This window comes from Musa acuminata, chromosome BXJ3-11 (assembly GCF_036884655.1).
Source record: "Musa acuminata AAA Group cultivar baxijiao chromosome BXJ3-11, Cavendish_Baxijiao_AAA, whole genome shotgun sequence".
In the NCBI taxonomy this organism is placed as follows: Eukaryota; Viridiplantae; Streptophyta; class Magnoliopsida; order Zingiberales; family Musaceae; genus Musa; species Musa acuminata.
Genome location: NC_088359.1, coordinates 3735583 through 3755142, shown reverse-complemented (window position 1 = coordinate 3755142; position 19560 = coordinate 3735583). Strand labels below are relative to the sequence as shown.

Sequence of the window (19560 nt, the reverse complement as noted above, 5' to 3'; positions counted from 1 at the left end):
AATCATCATCGAATACTCGTACACACACTGTCCTTTATGTCCATGTTCTTTACTACCTGTCGGTGCCATTTATTTTGCCATCATATAGACGTTTCCAAACGCACAAATGTGACAGGGAAAAAGAAACTAAGAGATGCATGGTGCACATTTTAGATATAAATCATTACTAATTTGGATGTTGATTAATCATATAATTATAATCTTATGTCAATTACAGTATTCTCCTTTGTCTCATGTTTTACTTCTTTTAGTAAGAAAGTATTTTAAACTATAGTTATCACAATGATAATGTCGTTAATTAATTTTTTTTTTATAGTAAATACTATAGTTATCAATTCAGAATAATGAGTTGGTTAATTTTTCTCATAATTCTTTAATTGTCTTAAGGTATAAATTATAACTCTATCATTTTACATCAAAATATATCATATTCTATTTTTACAAGTGATTGTGACGAGACATGTATTAAAATATCGTAAGCACGGAGAATTGAGTAATATCAATATATTATTTAAGAAATTTATCATTTATAAAAATATTTTTTTTATTCCTAAACGAATGTGTTCTTTGACTATAATTCTCATAAATTTTTTTTAAAGTCAAAAAAGTGAAAACCTCCCACACATCGTTTAATACTTTTAATGTTGATAATTTTTCACTAGCCCAAAAATCTTGCTTGTATAGTTTAATTCTTCCTACCATTGGAAGCATGTCCCCATCTGACCCGGAAAGATGCTTACAGATGCAACTCCTTGCAAGCTACTAAGAGAAACAAGCAATACCAAACGGAGATGTTGGATTCCTTGGCACCAAACGTCTTGAACCCACTTGATCCTATCGACAAGACACCGTGATGAAGTGCATCATCAAGGGAAAAGAACACGAAAAGGAACACACAAGTCTTCGTACGTGACAGCTCCATGCATAGCACGTTGAGATGATTGCACCCGACATCAATGGCCGATTTGCACGGTCCATGTCTTTTGTGGCGTGGCATCACGCATCCCATTTAATATTAGAGCTGCCTTCTTCTTCTTCTTCTTCCTCGATCAAACGCAACATGTGGGGGGGGCTGATGGAGACCATGGAAAGCAAACATGGAGAGACTTAGCTTTAATTTATGAGCATTTGAAGTTGACGCTTACGCCATTTCGATCCACCAAATTGAGGGCTTGTTTTCAGTGCTCGTTGGACCGAATCGTGTCGCGTTAGGATCAGTGTGAAGTGAGAGAAAAATGACTGTGAATAGCCTCCTTCGTTGACCTCCACATATATTGCTCGTGAGATTCACGTTGTGAGAACATATTCTGCTGTAGTTGGAAGTGCTGCAATCACAGACCATATCGCTTTAATGCCCACAGACGTTTGTCCATTGCAGATGTAGATCGTAAAAAGCCAAGACAAGTGTTCACATACGCTCAGACTATGAGAGAGAGAGAGAGAGAGAGAGGTGAGCTTTCAAGCTGTAGCTTTGTGAGCACAAGTCTGGTTGCCACAGTCAACAGTAATTCACCAATATGGCCATCATATAAGTCATGGTAGCAACTCATTCCAACAGATTCAGATTCATGACAGTTCTTTATATCTGAACCAAATAAATTGGCTTTCTTTCCATTAGAGAAAGAGAGAGAGAGAGAGAGGTGAGCTTTCAAGCTGTAGCTTTGTGAGCACAAGTCTGGTTGCCACAGTCAACAGTAATTCACCAATATGGCCATCATATAAATCATGATAGCAGCTCATTCCAACAGATTCAGATTCATGACAGTTCTTTATATCTGAACCAAATAAATTGGTTTTCTTTCCATTAGAGAGAGAGAGAGAGAGAGAGAGGTGAGCTTTCAAGCTGTAGCTTTATGAGCACAATTCTGGTTGTCATAGTCAACAATAATTCACCAATATGGCCATCATATAAATCATGATAACAACTCATTCCAACAGACTCAGATTCATGACAGTTCTTTATATCTGAACCAAATAAATTGTTTTTCTTTCCATTTCTTTTTCCTTAAATATATAGACACTCTAGTTTCTTTTATGTTTTTTGTGAATATTAGAAAAAGATAAAATTTTGGTATAATATACATAAATTATAAATTTTCGATTAGTCTCATATTGAAAATGGAGATCTGATAAGTGTATTAATATTAATTTTAATATAAATATTTTGATCAATCAATTAATTCATTTAATCTATACTCAAAATTAGTCCTTTCTAATATCCAAGTGTATGGTAGGAGAAGTGTGGCCATGACTGTTTCAATCTGCCATTGTAAATTATCAGCTCCAGCCATCAAAGCTAATGATGACTGATAATTATTGTCATCAGTAATAATTATACGAGGCATCCATGGCACTCTTGGTTGTGTTGCAGTGGCAGAAGGATAGCTGAAAGATACAGAAACCTGCCAACCATTACTGCTGCCAACATTATTCAGGCGATTGAGGTAGAACATGTGAGCCATGGCCTTGTAAGGACATGGGTGTTCGAGAAAATGGCAGGTGGGAGAGAGAGAGCCGTGAGCCTCCCAGTAAAAGAAGATCCTCTCATTGTTTTGCTTTTCGTTCACTGGATTTGATTTGCCTCCCAAAGAACTGTAAGCCAAATGGCATTGGGAGTTCCTTTCCATGTTGCTGGCCACAAAAGTTGCCTTGATCCTTCGTTTGGCTTAAAGCATTGAAAGAGACCAATGTCCTCCACCTGGATGTGAGGTATTGAGTAATCTAGATGAATGAAAGGATGACTAAAAACATAGGGCAGTGTAATCTTCTGTACAATATGAATACTCTTTAGAGAGTAATGCTACCAATTGCCTATTTGCATATCATAGATTCAGTAGATGCAATATATAAGTAATTTGGTTCCTCATGTTCTTTGAATTAGTTATATTATAAAAGGATAAAAGGGATGATAAAAAAAAAATAGTTTTAGGATAAATACTTTTATATATATATTTTTTAAGAAAATACTTATGTCATATGTTTTATATATATATATATATATATATATATATATATATATATATATATATATATATATATATATATATATATATATATATACGCCATAAATCAAGATTCAATGAAAGCAAGAAAACTCTCATTCGAGTTTTCTAATAAGTGTAGTCAGCCGAATTGAAAAAGGAAAGACGAATGATATATATATACATATCTTCTCGGGGGTGTGAATCTACTTAAAACAAGAAGAATAAGTGAAGTAATTACTTTTGTTTTTTCTCAATAACATTGGCCGACGACGAGCTCACTTGAAATTTTCTCAATGAATTGTGTCAAATATAAAAATAAATAAATAAATAAATAAAATATATACATATATATGTATATGTATATATATAAGGAAATTAATTTATTATGTATATGTATGTACGGATGTTTTCATTTGGGGCGCTTCACCCTTTTATTCGACACTTAATTAACGGCGGAAGTGGATAGAGATGGGTGTTGCGACCGTAGGCTTCGCTGCAGTTTCTCCTCTTCGCGCCGTATATCTCTCGTACAGCTCGGTATTAGCTCGTTTTCCTCCTCTAAACTCTCCCCCTTTTCCTCTCTCTTTCGATTTTGGAGCTCAATCATCGTATCCACGACAGCATGTGAGCGATGGCGTATCCGAGGAACAGACGCAGCCGGCCCGGGTGGCGCTTCCTGGCCCTCACAAGTGGCGCATGGTCATCGCTTATGATGGCACCAAGTTCGCAGGTCCGATCCGACCTTCTTGGCTTCTTGGATCGTGTTTTTCTTTCCGAATAATAACTTTATTTGTAGCTTGATTTGTGTTGACGAATGTTGAGGGTCGACGATTTTATTGCGTTGATTGAAACATAATTATACTGAGAGGATTGTGCTGGTGTGTATGAACATAGTGGAGGAGAAAGCCGCAAAAGGAAGGGCCTTTAATCTGTTTGACGAAATGTCTGTGCCCTCATATCTCGCATCCCTTGCATTTCGTGTGTTCGCTCCATCACCTATCTTGACAAAAAGTTGAAAATTGTATAATGTCGATATGGGTTGACATTTTAGGTCACAGATCTGATCATGGGAAATCCCGGATTGTTACTCTGGAGGATATGCTTCTTCTTCGGGGATGGTGGCCGTGATGGATGACTAGGAATATTGATCTAAGCGTACTGTAGATCCAGGCAGTTGACTTGGTGCACTATTTTGTTCTAAGATGCTAACCATGGGGAATACTAGATTTTGATAGAAATTGAAAGGTAGAAACCATTGCGCTTGTACTTGAAAGTTATATAGCAACGTTCTTGGCAAATGGCTTGGTGGAGGGGATTGCCCGTTTTACATTTCAGGCATGAATTTTTCCTGATACGAACTGGATATATTATATGCAAGTCTCATTTGGGGCTTGGTATTTCTCATGCTTGTTTGTTTTGAACAATTTTACATTTTGTACATGATGGTTGTCATAGTTGTGTTATTTTCGAACCATAGTATCCTTGCTACAATTCATTTCAAATATTGGTAAAATTCGTTTTTTTCCTGTGTATCTGCAATATTTTCGAATCGTGATGGTATAATGTCTTGTGTTTGGTTAAAAACAAGCCATGTCTCTATCAGACAAAGGATGAATTAGTAGCTTAAATAGCTAATATCCTTTTGTTCTACTCTGTTGTGCATTCCTCAAAATGACAGTGAACTGGGTCTGTTATTTATCTGTGCTTAAAATGTATCTTTCTATTAAACAAAAGAATATTTATCTGATTGGCATAACCTAAAATTACACTTCAGGTTGGCAATATCAACAGTCACCACCAACAATACAGTGCCTCATAGAAAATGCCTTAACGTGCATCACAAAGCTTGATCGAAAAGACCTTTGCTTGGTTGGTGCAAGCAGGACCGATGCTGGTGTCCATGCCTGGGGTCAGGTTTGGTCATCTTAATTAATGCTGCTATGGTCCTTTCTTTTTGTTACATTCTTTTCACACTGTTTTTGTCGATATCATGAAGTAATATATTATATTCACCAAAGCGTTGATATCCATCAATTAACCTCTTAACTCACAAAAAGTTCAATCAGTCATCAGATCATCAAACATATCGTAGGTTTTATACTTGAGGCGATCACATGAGAATATATGTTGCTTCCACTTTATTCAGGTTGCACACTTCATTACGCCTTTCATGTACGACAGTTTGGATACCCTTCATGCTGCATTGAATGGGCTTCTACCTCCGGAAATCCGAGTGAGAGAAATTAGTGCAGCATGTCCTGAATTTCATGCTCGTTTCTCCACAAAAAGCAAGACTTATCAATACAAGATATACAATTATCCGGTTATGGATCCTTTTCGGTCTCTTTATGCATATCATAGTTCTTATAAACTCAATCCAGTTGTCATGAGAGAAGCTGCAGCATATTTTGTTGGGAAGCATGACTTCTCATCTTTTGCAAATGCCTCACACAACGATCGCTTGGGTAATCCAGTGAAAGAAATCTTCCGATTCGACATCACTGAACTGGTAATTATGTCCACTACAGACCACAGACTTGTTTTATGCAGATTGTGCCCTGCTTTGATTATAAATGGCTCTTTTACGTACCATTTAAACTCGCTATGAAATCTTGCATTTCCCAGGATGCTCTTTTGCTGCTCGAGGTTGAGGGTACTGGTTTTTTATTCAGACAAGTGCGGAACATGGTGATTCTCATTCAACAGCTTGTTATTCTGAGAAAAATAAAGAAAAATTGGTTAAGAGCTTGTAATTCTCATTCAGGAAGTCATGCATCCAACATATCATTATTATAGAAAGTCCATCTACCTGTGAGCTTGTACTCCACACTTGAATGTTCTACCATGTGTTCTTTCTTCAGGGATTGTGTGTCAGACTTATTGGATATCTTTCTTGGGTAGGGCATCTAATAACATTCGTGGTTGTACATATGCAGGTAGCTTTGCTGCTTCAGATTGGAAGGGAAGCACTGCCTCCTGATGTTGTACCAAAGATCATGGCAGCTCGGGACCGGAAAGAGCTTGCAAAGGTTGCATTATCAGCTCCACCACAAGGACTTTGTCTCATGTCTGTAAACTACAACAACGAAAGCTTGGAACCACCTGAAGGTTGCCCAGCCGCCAGCTTCGGCAGGACCCACAGTGTGAGTAAATGTAAACTGGCATTTTACTGAATCAAGGCAATATTTTTTGACTCACAAATCAATTCTTTGATACCAACTCCACATGAAAAAGCTGACTTAAAGAATGCGATACATTAAGAAAATAACAGTAATTATCTCTTCATGTTTATAATTAAATACTCCTTCACTTGATCATATAAAATAAGAAAATAGCAAAAAAAAATAAAAAATGCATTTTACTTACATCGGGCAAACGTCTTCCATTAATAAATCATCATTTATCCTTATTAATAAAAATGCATTTTACTCCCGAAAAAATTTTCGAGGTGATTTTGACTCTTAAAAGATTTTCGTTTTTCTACTCTTCAACCGATATAAAATAAAATGTATTTATCATCGTGCATAATAAATCTGCACAAGCTATTTTGCAAATTAGAAAAGAAGACTTGTATATGAGTTGGCTGTCACTGTTGTCTATTCCAATAGTGGCAGGTGATAACATCCTTGTAAATCTATTAAACTATTAGATTGATATTAATATTATTTTTAAAAATATTATGATGTTAAAAATATTTAAAATATAACAAATATATTTTTGAAACTTAAATTAGTTAACATCGACCATTTTTAGAGTCTTTAATCTGAAATTTTGCTAAAATAAATATTAACGGGAAAGAGTGTTTGTGAAGGATGTTAATATTTAGAAGGATATAAATATGATATTAGATCAAATAAGAGCGTCTACAACATTTCAGGAGTCACCCTGAACACACTTTGTTATCTAACAATAGATATACAAATATTCGTTAATACATGAAAACTCATTCCCTCTCCCTCATATTTCACGACATAATAATAAGTAATATCCCTATTTACCCAACCACAAGTGGTTGATGTTTTTCGATATAAAGATCATACAATCATTTCAAAAAAAATAAGCGATAACTTTAGAACAATAAATGATTTAATAAAAATCATTATTAATCAAGAATTTTCTTCCAATAGCCTTATGTTACTACAAATTGTGGATCTATAGGCATCAATAACTTTGACATCAATGAAAACACACCCTCCCCTATCAAACATCAAAATGAGTTATATTTATGATATAGCATATTTGATAGTAAATAAAAAATAAGAGCATTCAAATTCCTTTAGATGATCTAATTAGTAAACAAAACCAATTTAGAGTGTGCATTTTTATTTTTATATAACTATGTTTCAGACAGAGATTAATGCATGAGAATTTTCTTTTAATAACGGAAATATAGATTAATATATGATAAACAAAAAAGAAAAACATTAGATTTAGTATAGATAGTAATGTACAAATGAAGAAAGCAATGTCATACAGAATTAAATGAAATGAAAATTGTAAATATCATAAACAAAATAGTTTAATAACTGAAATAAATATTAATATTCTAATAAAAAAATATATTAAATTTTAGATAGAGATTAATAAAAATTATGAAGAAAGAAATATGACATGTAATTAAATATCTTGGTAATTTTATTGGAACAAAACTTTATTTAAGGGGTTTTAAGAGTACTTTAGTCCTTTTACCATTCGAAACATCTGATTACTGAACCGACCCGATTGTAGGTCCGGTTCATGAGTTTTCCGGTCCGACAGGTCCGGTCCGGGTTAAAAGCTTAATGACAGGACTCCGAAACCCAAGGCTTAGGGTTTAACCTTTAAAGCCGAGAGAGAGAGAGAGAGAGAGAGAGAGAGGGTATTCGCGGCGGTTCGACGCTCCAAAACCCTCCTCTCCTGTTCTGAAGAGCTTCTCACCGCCAAATCGTCGATCCTTCCTCTTCTCTTCCTCCTCCGACAACCATGTCGATCGCCGCCCAACTCCAGGCTATCCGCTCCGTCCTCAGAGGGACTTCGGAGGCGCAGATTCGCCCCTCCGTTCTTTTCGACTCCAGAGCGGCTTCCGACATCGATCTCAAAACAATTTTCCCCATAGCGCTGTCAGGTACAATCGCTTCCCCTCCCCGCTTCTTGATTTTCTGTTCCCTGTTGATTTCTCATGGTTAGGGGTTTGAATTTTAGGGTTGGAGGTCCTTATCGAGTTGGATACTCGCTTCAGAAGCTACAAAGACTCTCTTTTTAGCCAGACTAGTCTCGAGTTGAATAGGGAGAAGATGGTTCCTAAGGAAGAAGAGAAGGTCAACAGGTCCATATGCTCGTACCTCCGGTTGCTTTCTGGGTACTTGCAGCTCCATGCTGCTCTCAAGACGCTTGAATATCTCATCCGCCGATACCTGTATGGTTTTCTTATATAATTTCCCCATCAAATTCTACTTTTTAGTCGTGTAACTTCAGTTAACTCGGTATGCTTCATTTGGGTAATTGCAGAGTTCATATATACAATCTGGACGAACTGATTCTCTGTGCACTACCGTTCCATGACACGGAAACTTTTGTTCGCATTGTCCAATTGCTGGATTTAGGGTTCGGATCAGCTGATGCTTTTTCTATTGCCTTACCATTATTGCTTGCTTCCTCTCGTCCCAGTTTAGTTATTTTTCTGTTCTGAAATTTTGTTCAGAAATAGCAAGTGGTTGTTTCTCGAAGGTGTCAAGGCTTCAGGTGCACCTCCACCAAGGCAAGTCATCGTGCAACAGTGCGTTCGTGATAAAGGGCTTTTGGAGACTTTGTGCAACTATGTTCGTAACTTCAATATCTTTCCCATCCCTTTCACTGCATACCTTTCACACAGTGCATCTTTGTTTTAGATTTACTACTGTTCCTCCTACTTTTGCAGGCATCTCCAACAAAAGAGTTTCAACATTCGAGACCTGTTATTTGCTTTTGTACTGCAGTTGCTGTGGAGGCTTTGGGTGCCATCCCTAAGCTGGACACTGATACCGTACAGAGGGTCTTGGGATTTGTATTTAATGGGCTTAACCCTGCTATGAGTGGAAATCAGGATCACAAGGTAAGTTTTGAACAGAAAATTGTTTATGGTTTTACCCTTTTCCATTCCTTGGTCCTGCTTGTCACAGATGATCCGATTGGCATTTCTATTCACAACTTAGAAGTGGCCGTTGTTGGCATTAGAGTCCATGCCTAATATGTTTTCCAAGTATCACTCCAGAATTCATTGAAGATTGTTTTTTTCCATTCATTGTGATTTTCGGGTTGAAGAATTGGTGAGAAGTCCAAGGACAAATTGGACTTCACATGTATGACTCTGATTCATGAATTAGATGAACATGTAAATCGCTCTGAAATAACACATAAAGCAATTAGATTTCAAATGTAATGATAAATATCTAGCCGGCAGGTTTGCTAAGTTCAAAGTTGTGACTTGTTTTCTCTTTTGTTAAGAGTTAATCCTGTAATTGAAGTCGATACTATACCACTGTATAAAATTTTGTTACTTTTCAGGGATTCTTTAAATCAAAACTATTTTGAGTTGTATTTGCAGTAAGAGATTTTCTCTTAGGTGTTGGTATAGGAGAATTAATGATCATTAAGATATGATTTAGAGAGTTCTACAAGTTAGTTATCATGGGTTCTTGTGGGATCATGGTTTTTTTCACACAAAAGAAAAAGAGTGAAAGTAATCTTCTCAAAAGTTAATGTCTGAAAAGGTTCAGCTACTGTATATGTAAGAAAATTGTGCGTACTTGAATTTTTTTTTCTTCTTGTAATTGGTAATAGATGAATCAATGACTTCTTTGTTGGTTTATACTTTATAGCCATATCTTTCTAATCTCTTTCTTTCTTCTTTTTGTTCCAATTTATTCTTTTCTTAAATTATCTACTGTTCATTCTTTGATCTGTAGTTTTGTAATTGATTTTTTTCATCTTGTTACTTCGTTATAATTAGTATATTGATAGGTTTTCTGTTAACCATTATTAAAGTTTGCTGTTCTCCATGAGATCGACCCTTTGTCAAAAGAAATTATGTAAATTGTACTTGGTTTGTGTTATTTCTTCAAATGCGCTCACTCTATTTTGTTAGTATTAGAGCGAGTTGTCTATTGGTGATATTCAATTGGTACTCTTACGAAGACCATCAATTATTGGAAATCCAATGACCTTAAATGGGGGTACTATTCCATGAATAATCTGTAGGATTGCTAATTGCTCCCAGATTGCATGTGTTGAAGGGTATTGCAGTTCTATATCATGCATAGCATACTGTGATGAAGTGATGAGTCACACGGCTCTAGTTGAAGATTTTAAGAGTATTGTCAAAAACCTGCATCCTTTTTGATGAATACGATGATTACAGTGGAAGAGATTCCGCTTCTAAAATTGGAGAAGAACAATATAATTATATTGTTAAGAAGTCTTTAAACAAAGTGTTCATACATCATCATGGATGACTTGACTATTGATGATGGAAGTTGTGCGATAAAGATATTGCAAATGAATTTTCTAAGAACAATCGACAAGATGTAGAACAAGATGTTCAATCTATCATCAAGTTGCTACAGTTTGTTTTCATGGGTTTCCCTAAGCATTTACAACAAAAGATAGATGGATAGTTGATGGTGATTCTTGTAATAATTGAATATAGAAACCGATTGGTCCAGAAAAAGTCCAACTATTCTATTATTCTTTTCTAATTTTTAATGTATATTTATTAAAATTGCAGTCTATTTGGTTGATTTGTTGATCTGACATTTACTCATTCACCTGAAGCTCAATTGGATTGGTCATCATTATGGTTCTGCTGAACCTGGTATCAAGCGTAGTTCAATATATTTGATTCCATGGAGTATTCTCAAATTGGATATAAGCGCCGTATGAGTGGTCTTTGATGTACTAAATGACTTGAAGTTGCTTACTTCAGAAAAAAAAGTGCGCCTTCATCATTTCTAACCAAGCAAATGTGCACTTAACCAGATACTCTATCCTTATTAGGTCTTATAGTTAAGAACTTGGACAAATGATTTAGAGCATTTTATGTTAGCTAATAACCATGCATATCATCTGATCATACATTCATCTGTTTATTTTCATTGAGCCAGTAAAAACAGAACCTGCTTAATGCCTGTTTAGGATTCCCTATTATTCTACATGAGAGACTTTTTGAAGGACCAGCTAGTTCACAAGTGTTCCTCTGTTGATCTTCCAAGATAGATTCGACCAACATTTGATATCCCTAGTTTTCTATTGGGACATTCAGGATAATGAAATATCTAATTTTCATGCAACTGGAAGCAATATATAGATAATTCTCTAGTGGTTTCTTTCTTCCATACAAATATCGATACTTATCAGATTCACTTCTGTGCTTGTCTTAAGAGTTGACACTTGTCTTGCTGTAAAATGCTCTCAATTCATTGAGCTAGTTGTATAGGATCTAAATTTTTTTTACGTTTTAATATTTTCTTCTTTTATTTTAGTACATCTGGAATTCTTTTTTTTTTTTTCCTTCTGTGTGATTCAGATATTTATTGTTGGATTTGGGTCATGCTTGGACTTCAGCTTTGACCAAGTAGTATTATGCTTTTGCAGGCTGCTGCTCTAATGGTAGTTGGTTTACTAGCTACTAGAGCAACATTATCCTCTAAGCTTATCCAGAGTTTGATATTCTTCATTGCAAGGATGGCTCAATGTGATGCAAATCAGTCAGTGGACTTGCCATGGCTTCGTGTGATAATAATGGCTTTAGTTACCCTTGTTCAGGTAAACATCCTGATATATCATGATCATTAGTTTGGCTTACATTTAACTTGCAGGAGCTTTATCGTGCAACAATTGATGAACATGATAAAAATATTATCCAACAATTAGAAAGATGTGAATATATTTTACAAAGAGTAAGATATCTATTTGAATATTTTCTATTCCTTTGAAAATGTGGTCAAATATAAAAACCTTCATTCCACCTATAAAAAAGTTGGAAAGCTCCTCCTTTGCTCTTTCTTTTGTGAAAAATAACTAGGCTTAAACCACTTCATATCATGCTTGTGAATTGTTTAGATCCTTCAATTTTGATATCTAGTCAAATTCAACAAGTTACAGTGACCAAGTTACATCTGGGCTTATTCTCTGTACTAGTCTCTGTGGTGCATTATTCTTGTACAATAGTTAAAAAACGTTACAACTTGCAAATACCACAAACTAAGGTTATTATCATTGTCTTATTGGTGTTTGTTGTGATCATGTTCACAACAGCATATTTGCTGGACCAAAATGCATCTAGGCTTATTATATATATTATTCTGTGTTGTACTTTTCTTGAACAAAAACCATGGCTGAAGGAACTTTTTATTCACATTGGCTTTTGCATTTGTTTCTTTGAGTTTGGCCAATTCTTTCAATAGTCAAATTGTCAAAATATAATCAATTGATACATTCAACAGCAAGAACTACTGCAACAAGATGTAATGTCTTGACTGTTTGGGATCAACTACATGGATCTTTTTTTTTTCATTGCGCAATTGATTCATTCTAAAAAAAAAGGATTTCTTTTAAAAAGCATTTGAATGTCAAACTTCTTGGAATATTAGTGTTTGAGACCGGATTCTAATGTCTCTGGAGTAAACAGTTGGCTGGAAGAACTTAATATTTGATGATGAGTTAATTATTATAATTTTCTTATATAGGAAAGATGATATTTGATTATATTATGAGACTAATGCTGTCTATTATGATAATTATTTTTTGAGGAATTTAGAGTCTCGAGTTAATTCTGTCCTATCGGGAAATTTTTTCTATATAAGGTGGGTTTTTTGCGGTTGGGACAGTCCATGGTCCGTAGTTAGGGTTGCATAATTATGAATTTATGATGATTTTTGGTATCTGATTCATGAGGTAAGTTCTCTATTTATGTTCATATCTTTGTATGTACAACTCTAGGACACTTTATAAAACCATGGTTTAATGTTTTGCTTGGACGGGTATGTACAGGTTGGTATTTTCCGGTCCTGGCATGAACCAGGACATGGATCATCCATTTTTGGATGGTCCCGTCCAGTCCATTATATTATTTATTTAACCAGACTCTTTAAGAATGATGTGAGACCTTAGTCACGTCTTTCGTAGTTCATGTGAGACCCGTCTCAGTATGATATACTGGCATATAATTTGTTGGTGAACCGGTGCGAGCCGGACGTGTACCAGGTCTACCCATGGACTGGTACAGGTTATTCTGAACTTCAAACCTTGTATAAAACTATGTTGTACTAAGTCCACATGATTTGCTTAATTGGTTTTTCAATATTTTGCAAAAGAATTTGTTTCTGGAGTTATATAATTTATGTCATGGCATGTAATTTGGAAATGCTAACAAGTAACAACCATATTCATTTTCTACTGGATGCTGTGTTGAAACACAAAATTATAAATTTTCTAAACTTGGAACTGTACTTAAAGACTTATAGACTTTGGAGCTTGTCTTATATTGTGGAGGAATTTGACCACTTAAACACTGTGGGAATTTGATCTTTAAGTGGAAGCTTTTGAAGACCTACTGATAATAGTTATCCTTAAAACTTGTTGGTCCCAAGGTTTGCAATAGTGGGTAGATCAATAATCAATTTGACTCAAACGTAATTTATGTTGTTAATTATTGTAACTTGATGATCATGTCTGTTGATAAATAATAGTGAAAACTGAAAAGGTCCCATCTCACATGCTTTGAGTTTGAGGTCTATAATTTTCAATAAATGTGTTGTCACATGTTGATTCTGAGGTGTATCTCGGCCATGGTAGTCTGCATTGTGTCTGATGTGTTAAGCAAATAACATATCTTAGTGTCCTTAGGTGATCACAAATATGACTAACTGAATTTTAACTTGAAAATATGGCTCGTTCTACTCTTTAAGATCTATGATTTAGTTACTTTAGGGTATGATTACTGTTCTATTTCTTTCCTTTGTTTTGCATTGTACAATGTTAGTATCATTTTGTTCTTCATTCTCATGTTTTGTACCTGTACTGCAGTTTACTTTATCTCATGCTTGATGCTTAAAACTAATGTGTTTGCTTGGTTTTATTTCATTCAGTCACAGTCCAAACAGATGCTACCAAAGAAAACTGTGATGATTTTACGGGAAATAAGGTATTAAAGGATTTTTTTTTCGTAAGCCTTTTCTTTATCTCATGCATGACATGTTTCTTTTACGAATACAGTCACTAGAAGAATGCTTTCAAATTTTTTACTCCTTTATGCTGATTCTTTACTGATTGATTGCTGTTCTTCGAAGGGACTTTCCTGGAGTACTTTCTGGCTTGTATAATGAGTTCAATATTTGGGGTTTTTTTCAACTTTACATGGAGTCATTGGTTGAGCACAGGTGCATATATATATATATATATTTATTTATTTATATAACATTTAGTTTCCTTGATCCTTCTTTATGATTATAAGTCTAGAAAATTGTTTTTCTGGTTTTCTCCAGTAGGTCCGAGGATTCCTTGCTTGATACTCTGCTTGTTATGATTGAGGCTCTTCCATCAAAGGATCTTGTTGAAATTATTGTGTCTAAGGTGCTAGCAAGTTGCATGAAGTTGTCACAAAGGATGGATACCTCAGATCCACATGAAGCAGGTATGATTTTTTTTGCAAGTTGTGGATGTATATTGATAGGAAGCAGGCAATTGGAGCACATAATTTGTATGAACTCATAGATTCCGTGACATTCTGGCTATTTTGAGTAGATCACATTCAGAATATTTAGGTCATTTTGCTTGGCAACATGTGTTTTTGTTAATGCTGTGGACCTGTTTGTGCTAATTTTGCCTTTGCCTCAGGTAACTGGGGAAAGAAAATTCTTAATGTGCTCAACAAGCATTATCCATGTGAACTGCGTGGAGCAATTCGGAAATTTCTCGAGGTCTGTGGATTCGTCTTATGGGTTGCATTTCTTTCTTCTGCTTCATCCACTGGTTTCTTCTCCCAATGGTATAAGATTTCTGTATTAATTTTTTCAGAACTCTAGAATGAACCTAAAGGATGAAGAAAACATTGTGCAAAGGTTCTGTCTGATGTTTGATGGAGCATTGGACATGCCATCAGAGATCTCTGATTCAAAATTATGGTTTTTGCTGGAACATCCCAAGGTATAATATTATGTGATACCAGTAGTATGCATCTGTTCATTTAAGTTTTCAGTTGTAGTCGTTTGTTATTGCTTCAAGTCTGAGATTTTGTACAGATTTTGTGTTTTACTAAGTCTTACTTTTGTTTAGTGGACTGATGGTATCTTATTCTAGAGTTTATTGAGGATGCTTAACTATTTGTACACTGTCCAGGCTGTGGTTCGTCAAGCCACTTTGTCAAATATAGCTGCATCTGGAATTCTGAAAACTATAGCTGCTGATCCTAAGGTGGTTTCCCTTGGTTGTAGTGATACCGAGTATTTGCTTTTGCGATTACTTTTTTGTTTTTAAAATTTTCTAGCCATTATTTTAGTTCCACTGAATTAGCTTGGCAGGGTCTTTATCCAGTTCTTTTTTACTTTTTTGTTTTAACCATACTGCAGAAACTTATGAACGTACAAGATGCGATAGTGCGTGCGCTACATGATGAAGATTTAAGTGTTGTAAGAGCAGCTTTGTCTATAGATGGACTGGCCAGAATTGCAAGTCCGCCTTGTCTCCTCAAAGCTTATGATCATGTACTTTCCAGATGCACCAGCATATTCAATAAAAGTGAGTACATTTTGTTGTGGATCACAGTCTTTCGTGCAAGGAATTGTATCTTGTATATTATTTCTTATTATGAAAGTTTTCTTGATTTCTTTTTAATTTTTTTTAATGTGAGCTAATTTTTAAAATTGTAAAGAGGCTTTTGAATTCTCAAACTACAAATCCTAATGCCTTCTGTAGCCATCATAAATTCTCCACGAATTACATGACATTAATAAATTAATACGACTAATAGAAGTGCACCATGATACCCTAGAATCAATCACAATAAAATGATGCCACACATACCAAGAAATCAAGTAAAATGACAAATGATCTGGAATCTAGTCTTATGCAAGTCTAGACTGGAAGTGCTATTTTGGACCGAACATTCCCTGCACTGTTTTGCATATCTTAATTTACTTGGCCATATTGAGTGATAATGACATTTCCTAGTTGCTTTTGTTCTTAGATGCAGTATTCTCTTTGCTATGGGCAGTTTTGTTAGGTATAGAACTTCATGTATGTTTTGCAATCCATGACATAGTTCCCTTTCTTTGCCTGTTAAATAACTTGTTGCATTGTGCTTCTAGTTATTCACTTCCTAAAATGCATTTCATTTTATTTCTCTGCAGATATATCCCAAACATCTCTAGCTTCTGATATTGCTGTGTCATGTCTTGAACGCATGGTTCTGGAGTTTCAGTCGCAACACTTGGATTACACTATAGAAGTTGCTAAAATGATTTTCCCTTTGCTCCTTGTTCTTCCAAAGGTTTTTTCACTGTGTAAAATTTTCTCATTGTTTTTACTTGTTGTTTGTCAATTTTCTTTTGAAATATACAGGTTGATTTCCTTCTCTTGTATTCTGCAGACATGGAGGGTCAACTTGAAAACTTTGGAACTAGTTAATAAAGTAAAGTGGTCGTTTTATGCTGAAATTTCTACTGCACACAATTCAGTAAAATTTGATCAAATGAAGGTATTAAAAATGCATTAGGCTGACATGTTTTGTTTCTTTGTTATTTGATAATTACACTTTGTACTTCATCATGTAATGATATGCAAGGGAATCTTGTTTCGTGCATCTGTGCTTAGTGTGATTGCTTACTTCTGTACTGTATCACAATTAAAACATTGTTTAATTGAAAATGTTGATAATGTGAATGTGTGATTTGTAAAGTTCTGGATAGAAACAAAAAAAAGTTGTATATAGTTGACTAAATATGTCAGACCTGATTATTCCTTATTGTTTTTTGAGTAATGACATGACAGTAAAGAATCAAATTTACTATCACAGAAAAAGATAGATGTCTTAGAAAAAGCTGAAAAATAAATTGGAGCAGAATTGAAGGACAGATCAGGCTACCAGCCCGTGGCTTCTAATTTGCCAAAAGTTGGTTTCTTTCAGCTGCACAACAGCTCTATTAAGCGACATAATAGTAAATTAGTAATTGTTTCTTCTTGATGGAAAATGGACTAATTTGCTGGTTACTTAATGGATTAGGTTATACTGATATTCCTTTGTTGAAATTCAAATGCTAGAAAGTTAATAATAGGAGTATCAGATGTTTACCACCGTTATTGAAGCTAATCTAAATAGTATTATGCAATAGTGTAATGGTAAATGAGTATGTGAAGTGTCTGTGAACCTGCACAAATGCATTTGTATTTATTAGATTAATGATATATTATTTTGATTTTAATACTGTAAATAATTATATTATATATTTTAATATTTTAGCGTCTCGCTTCGCTCGGGCAAGCGCCTAGCGCCTCGGGCGTTTTTGGACCTTGGCGCCTTTTGACGCTTAGCGCTTTTTAAATCATTGCCATTTATTAACTTGAGCAGTACTTCGATATTATCTATGATTGTACTATGGTTGGCATGATCCACATAGAAGGGTCAACTGGATTAGCTTTAAGATTAATTAGACTTTTTGATTAGTTCTTGGATATTAAAGCATTTTTCCTGGAGTTTTAAGTTTTATGAGTGAAGAAGGAAACAAATAATAGTTGACTGAAGTGGGAGGTGATAATTGTTGGTAATTGTTTTTTTTGACATTAATTACCTAGTTTTGCTTAATAAAAGACATTTTATAATTGTTAACCGAAGGTGTTCTTCATGCAATGAATGAGGTTGGTTCTTTGCTGCCTGGCATTGTGCTGCCAAATACAGAATTAGCACCTCATACTGGTTATGCTTGCATGCATCTGACCTTTTCAATGCCTCACTAATGAAGGAGCCTCATTTAATATGATTTCCTACTTGTTTTGTTGAATAAGCAGGACTCTGACATGCATTTTCTGAGCAACATCGAGGGCCTTGGGGTGCCTCATAATTATTTTTGTGTTACTTATGTTTGTTATAGTGTTCTTCCCAATTTTGTGATTTTGTTGGCTCATGCTAGTTTTTTTTTTCATAGTTCTCTGAAGACATAAGTCTTAAAAATTGGAAGGTTTCTTATAAATCCATGCTGCAATTTAAATTGGCCCTCACTACAATTTGCAATGGACTCAGTCAAGAAAAAGTTTGGTGTTTCTCTTACGTATTTACATTGATTCTGGCCAAGTTATGGTGCATACATGTAGGATGAAGTCCCATCATTCATGTGTTCTGGCTATGGGATTGTTCCAATTAATTAATAAATGGTTGATCTAAATATCTGAAGAAAGATTAGACATTAAACGAAGGCTAGGACAACTATTGTTGATTGCAACTTGAATATTTCAAACTTAGAAAATGGTATAGGGCACTCAGATAGATTGCCAAGGAGTGCAAAGTAAAAATTATTTTTATGCTTCAAATTGTATAACAATGTGAGTTTCTTGAAGTGATTGTTCATGCACTTATCCAACATCTGTTAGGTTGAATTGAGAACTCTACCTGTTGGCTTTTATGATTAGCTGCATCTTATTGGTGATGATGCAAGGTAGTTCAGAACATCTTGAAATGTGATGGCATCTAGTTATATACTTATGTTGCATAAACTAGAAAGTAATGACTAAATAAGCATGAACCATACTTGGGTGTGACTTTGTGTGTTTCTTATAAGTTATAAATTCTTATACGATTTTCACACTAGTATAGGTTTCCTAAATTTGGGGGCACATGAACTTGATGCAGAATCCTCATTTTGATCATGCTGCTTCTATTAATTCAAGAACTATTAAAGCTTTGGCTGAAACATTTGTTGCAAACCCTCAAGAGAATATTCAGTGGTTGATCGAGTGCAGCAGCTACAGTAAACAGTCTAAGACTTTGTTTTTCTTCATCATATTCCAGGCACTGATGATCATAAATGCAGGTATCTATGTTCAATATTTGCTGCAATTTTTTTAATTTTAGTAAATAATTATCTTTTCAAGTTTTACCTTCCCTTTTATACTTATAACACTTCGATGTTCGGAAGAAATCTATATCCTTCTAGAAATAATAATGAAATTGCAGAAGATTTACTGACCTCTATTTGTTTGTCATTATAGAAAGTACCATATTTTCATATATGCTAGCACTGTGCAGTATTATATTTATAAGCACTTTATGGTTGTTATCTTTGTCGTTTTACTGAATCATGATCATTTATCTTGTTTGTAGCTTTTGAGTACCTTTACTAGGACTTCTGTACTTGTTTCTTTGTGCATGAAATATGCAAATTAATATAAAAAGGTAGATCAGCAGATATATGTATATACTTTTATATAAACATAAACATTTTATTAACTAGTTAAAAAATTAAAGTAATTTTTAATTAGTCGATTAGCTTGATATGAAATGTGTCTAGTCTAAATATAAAAATGACGGGACCTATGTTAATGACCCATTGGATATTAGTTAAGATATTTATGT

At 34.7% G+C, this 19560-nt stretch overlaps 2 protein-coding genes across 3 annotated transcripts in view; both read left to right on the top strand.

Annotated features, from left to right (window-relative positions):
* The first annotated feature begins 3404 nt into the window (after nt 1-3404).
* Nucleotides 3405-6185, top strand: LOC103970411 (uncharacterized). The gene is made up of 6 exons (XM_009384177.3): nt 3405-3521; nt 3606-3714; nt 4759-4898; nt 5131-5493; nt 5610-5672; nt 5921-6185. Exons 1-6 carry the CDS (start codon nt 3453-3455, stop codon nt 6155-6157), a joined length of 981 nt encoding a protein of 326 aa, XP_009382452.2. The 5' UTR covers nt 3405-3452; the 3' UTR covers nt 6158-6185.
* Nucleotides 6186-7804: 1619 nt separating this feature from the next.
* LOC135652968 (uncharacterized protein At3g06530-like) overlaps nt 7805-19560 on the top strand; it is a 33252-nt gene continuing 21496 nt past the window's right edge. The window contains exons 1-16 of one of the 2 annotated variants that reach the window (XM_065174366.1): nt 7805-8088; nt 8166-8379; nt 8472-8567; nt 8665-8782; nt 8881-9054; nt 11592-11762; nt 14087-14142; nt 14288-14377; nt 14486-14631; nt 14835-14917; nt 15015-15143; nt 15336-15410; nt 15566-15734; nt 16346-16485; nt 16585-16692; nt 18838-19018. In XM_065174366.1, the coding sequence (XP_065030438.1) occupies nt 7947-8088; nt 8166-8379; nt 8472-8567; nt 8665-8782; nt 8881-9054; nt 11592-11762; nt 14087-14142; nt 14288-14377; nt 14486-14631; nt 14835-14917; nt 15015-15143; nt 15336-15410; nt 15566-15734; nt 16346-16485; nt 16585-16692; nt 18838-19018 (2092 nt within the window). In that variant the 5' untranslated portion in view covers nt 7805-7946. Of the gene's footprint in view, nt 8089-8165; nt 8380-8471; nt 8568-8664; nt 8783-8880; nt 9055-11591; nt 11763-14086; nt 14143-14287; nt 14378-14482; nt 14632-14834; nt 14918-15014; nt 15144-15335; nt 15411-15565; nt 15735-16345; nt 16486-16584; nt 16693-18837; nt 19019-19560 lie in introns of both variants that reach the window. The other variant, XM_065174365.1, reaches the window with a different exon arrangement.

Coding starts and splice junctions, on each gene's coding strand:
- LOC103970411 (XM_009384177.3), top strand. CDS start 3,453: ATGGGTGTTGCGACCGTAGGCTTCGCTGCAGTTTCTCCTCTTCGCGCC. Junction 3,715..4,758: donor TGATGGCACCAAGTTCGCAG/GTCCGATCCGAC, acceptor ATTACACTTCAG/GTTGGCAATATCAACAGTCA. Junction 5,494..5,609: donor GATTCGACATCACTGAACTG/GTAATTATGTCC, acceptor TGCATTTCCCAG/GATGCTCTTTTGCTGCTCGA.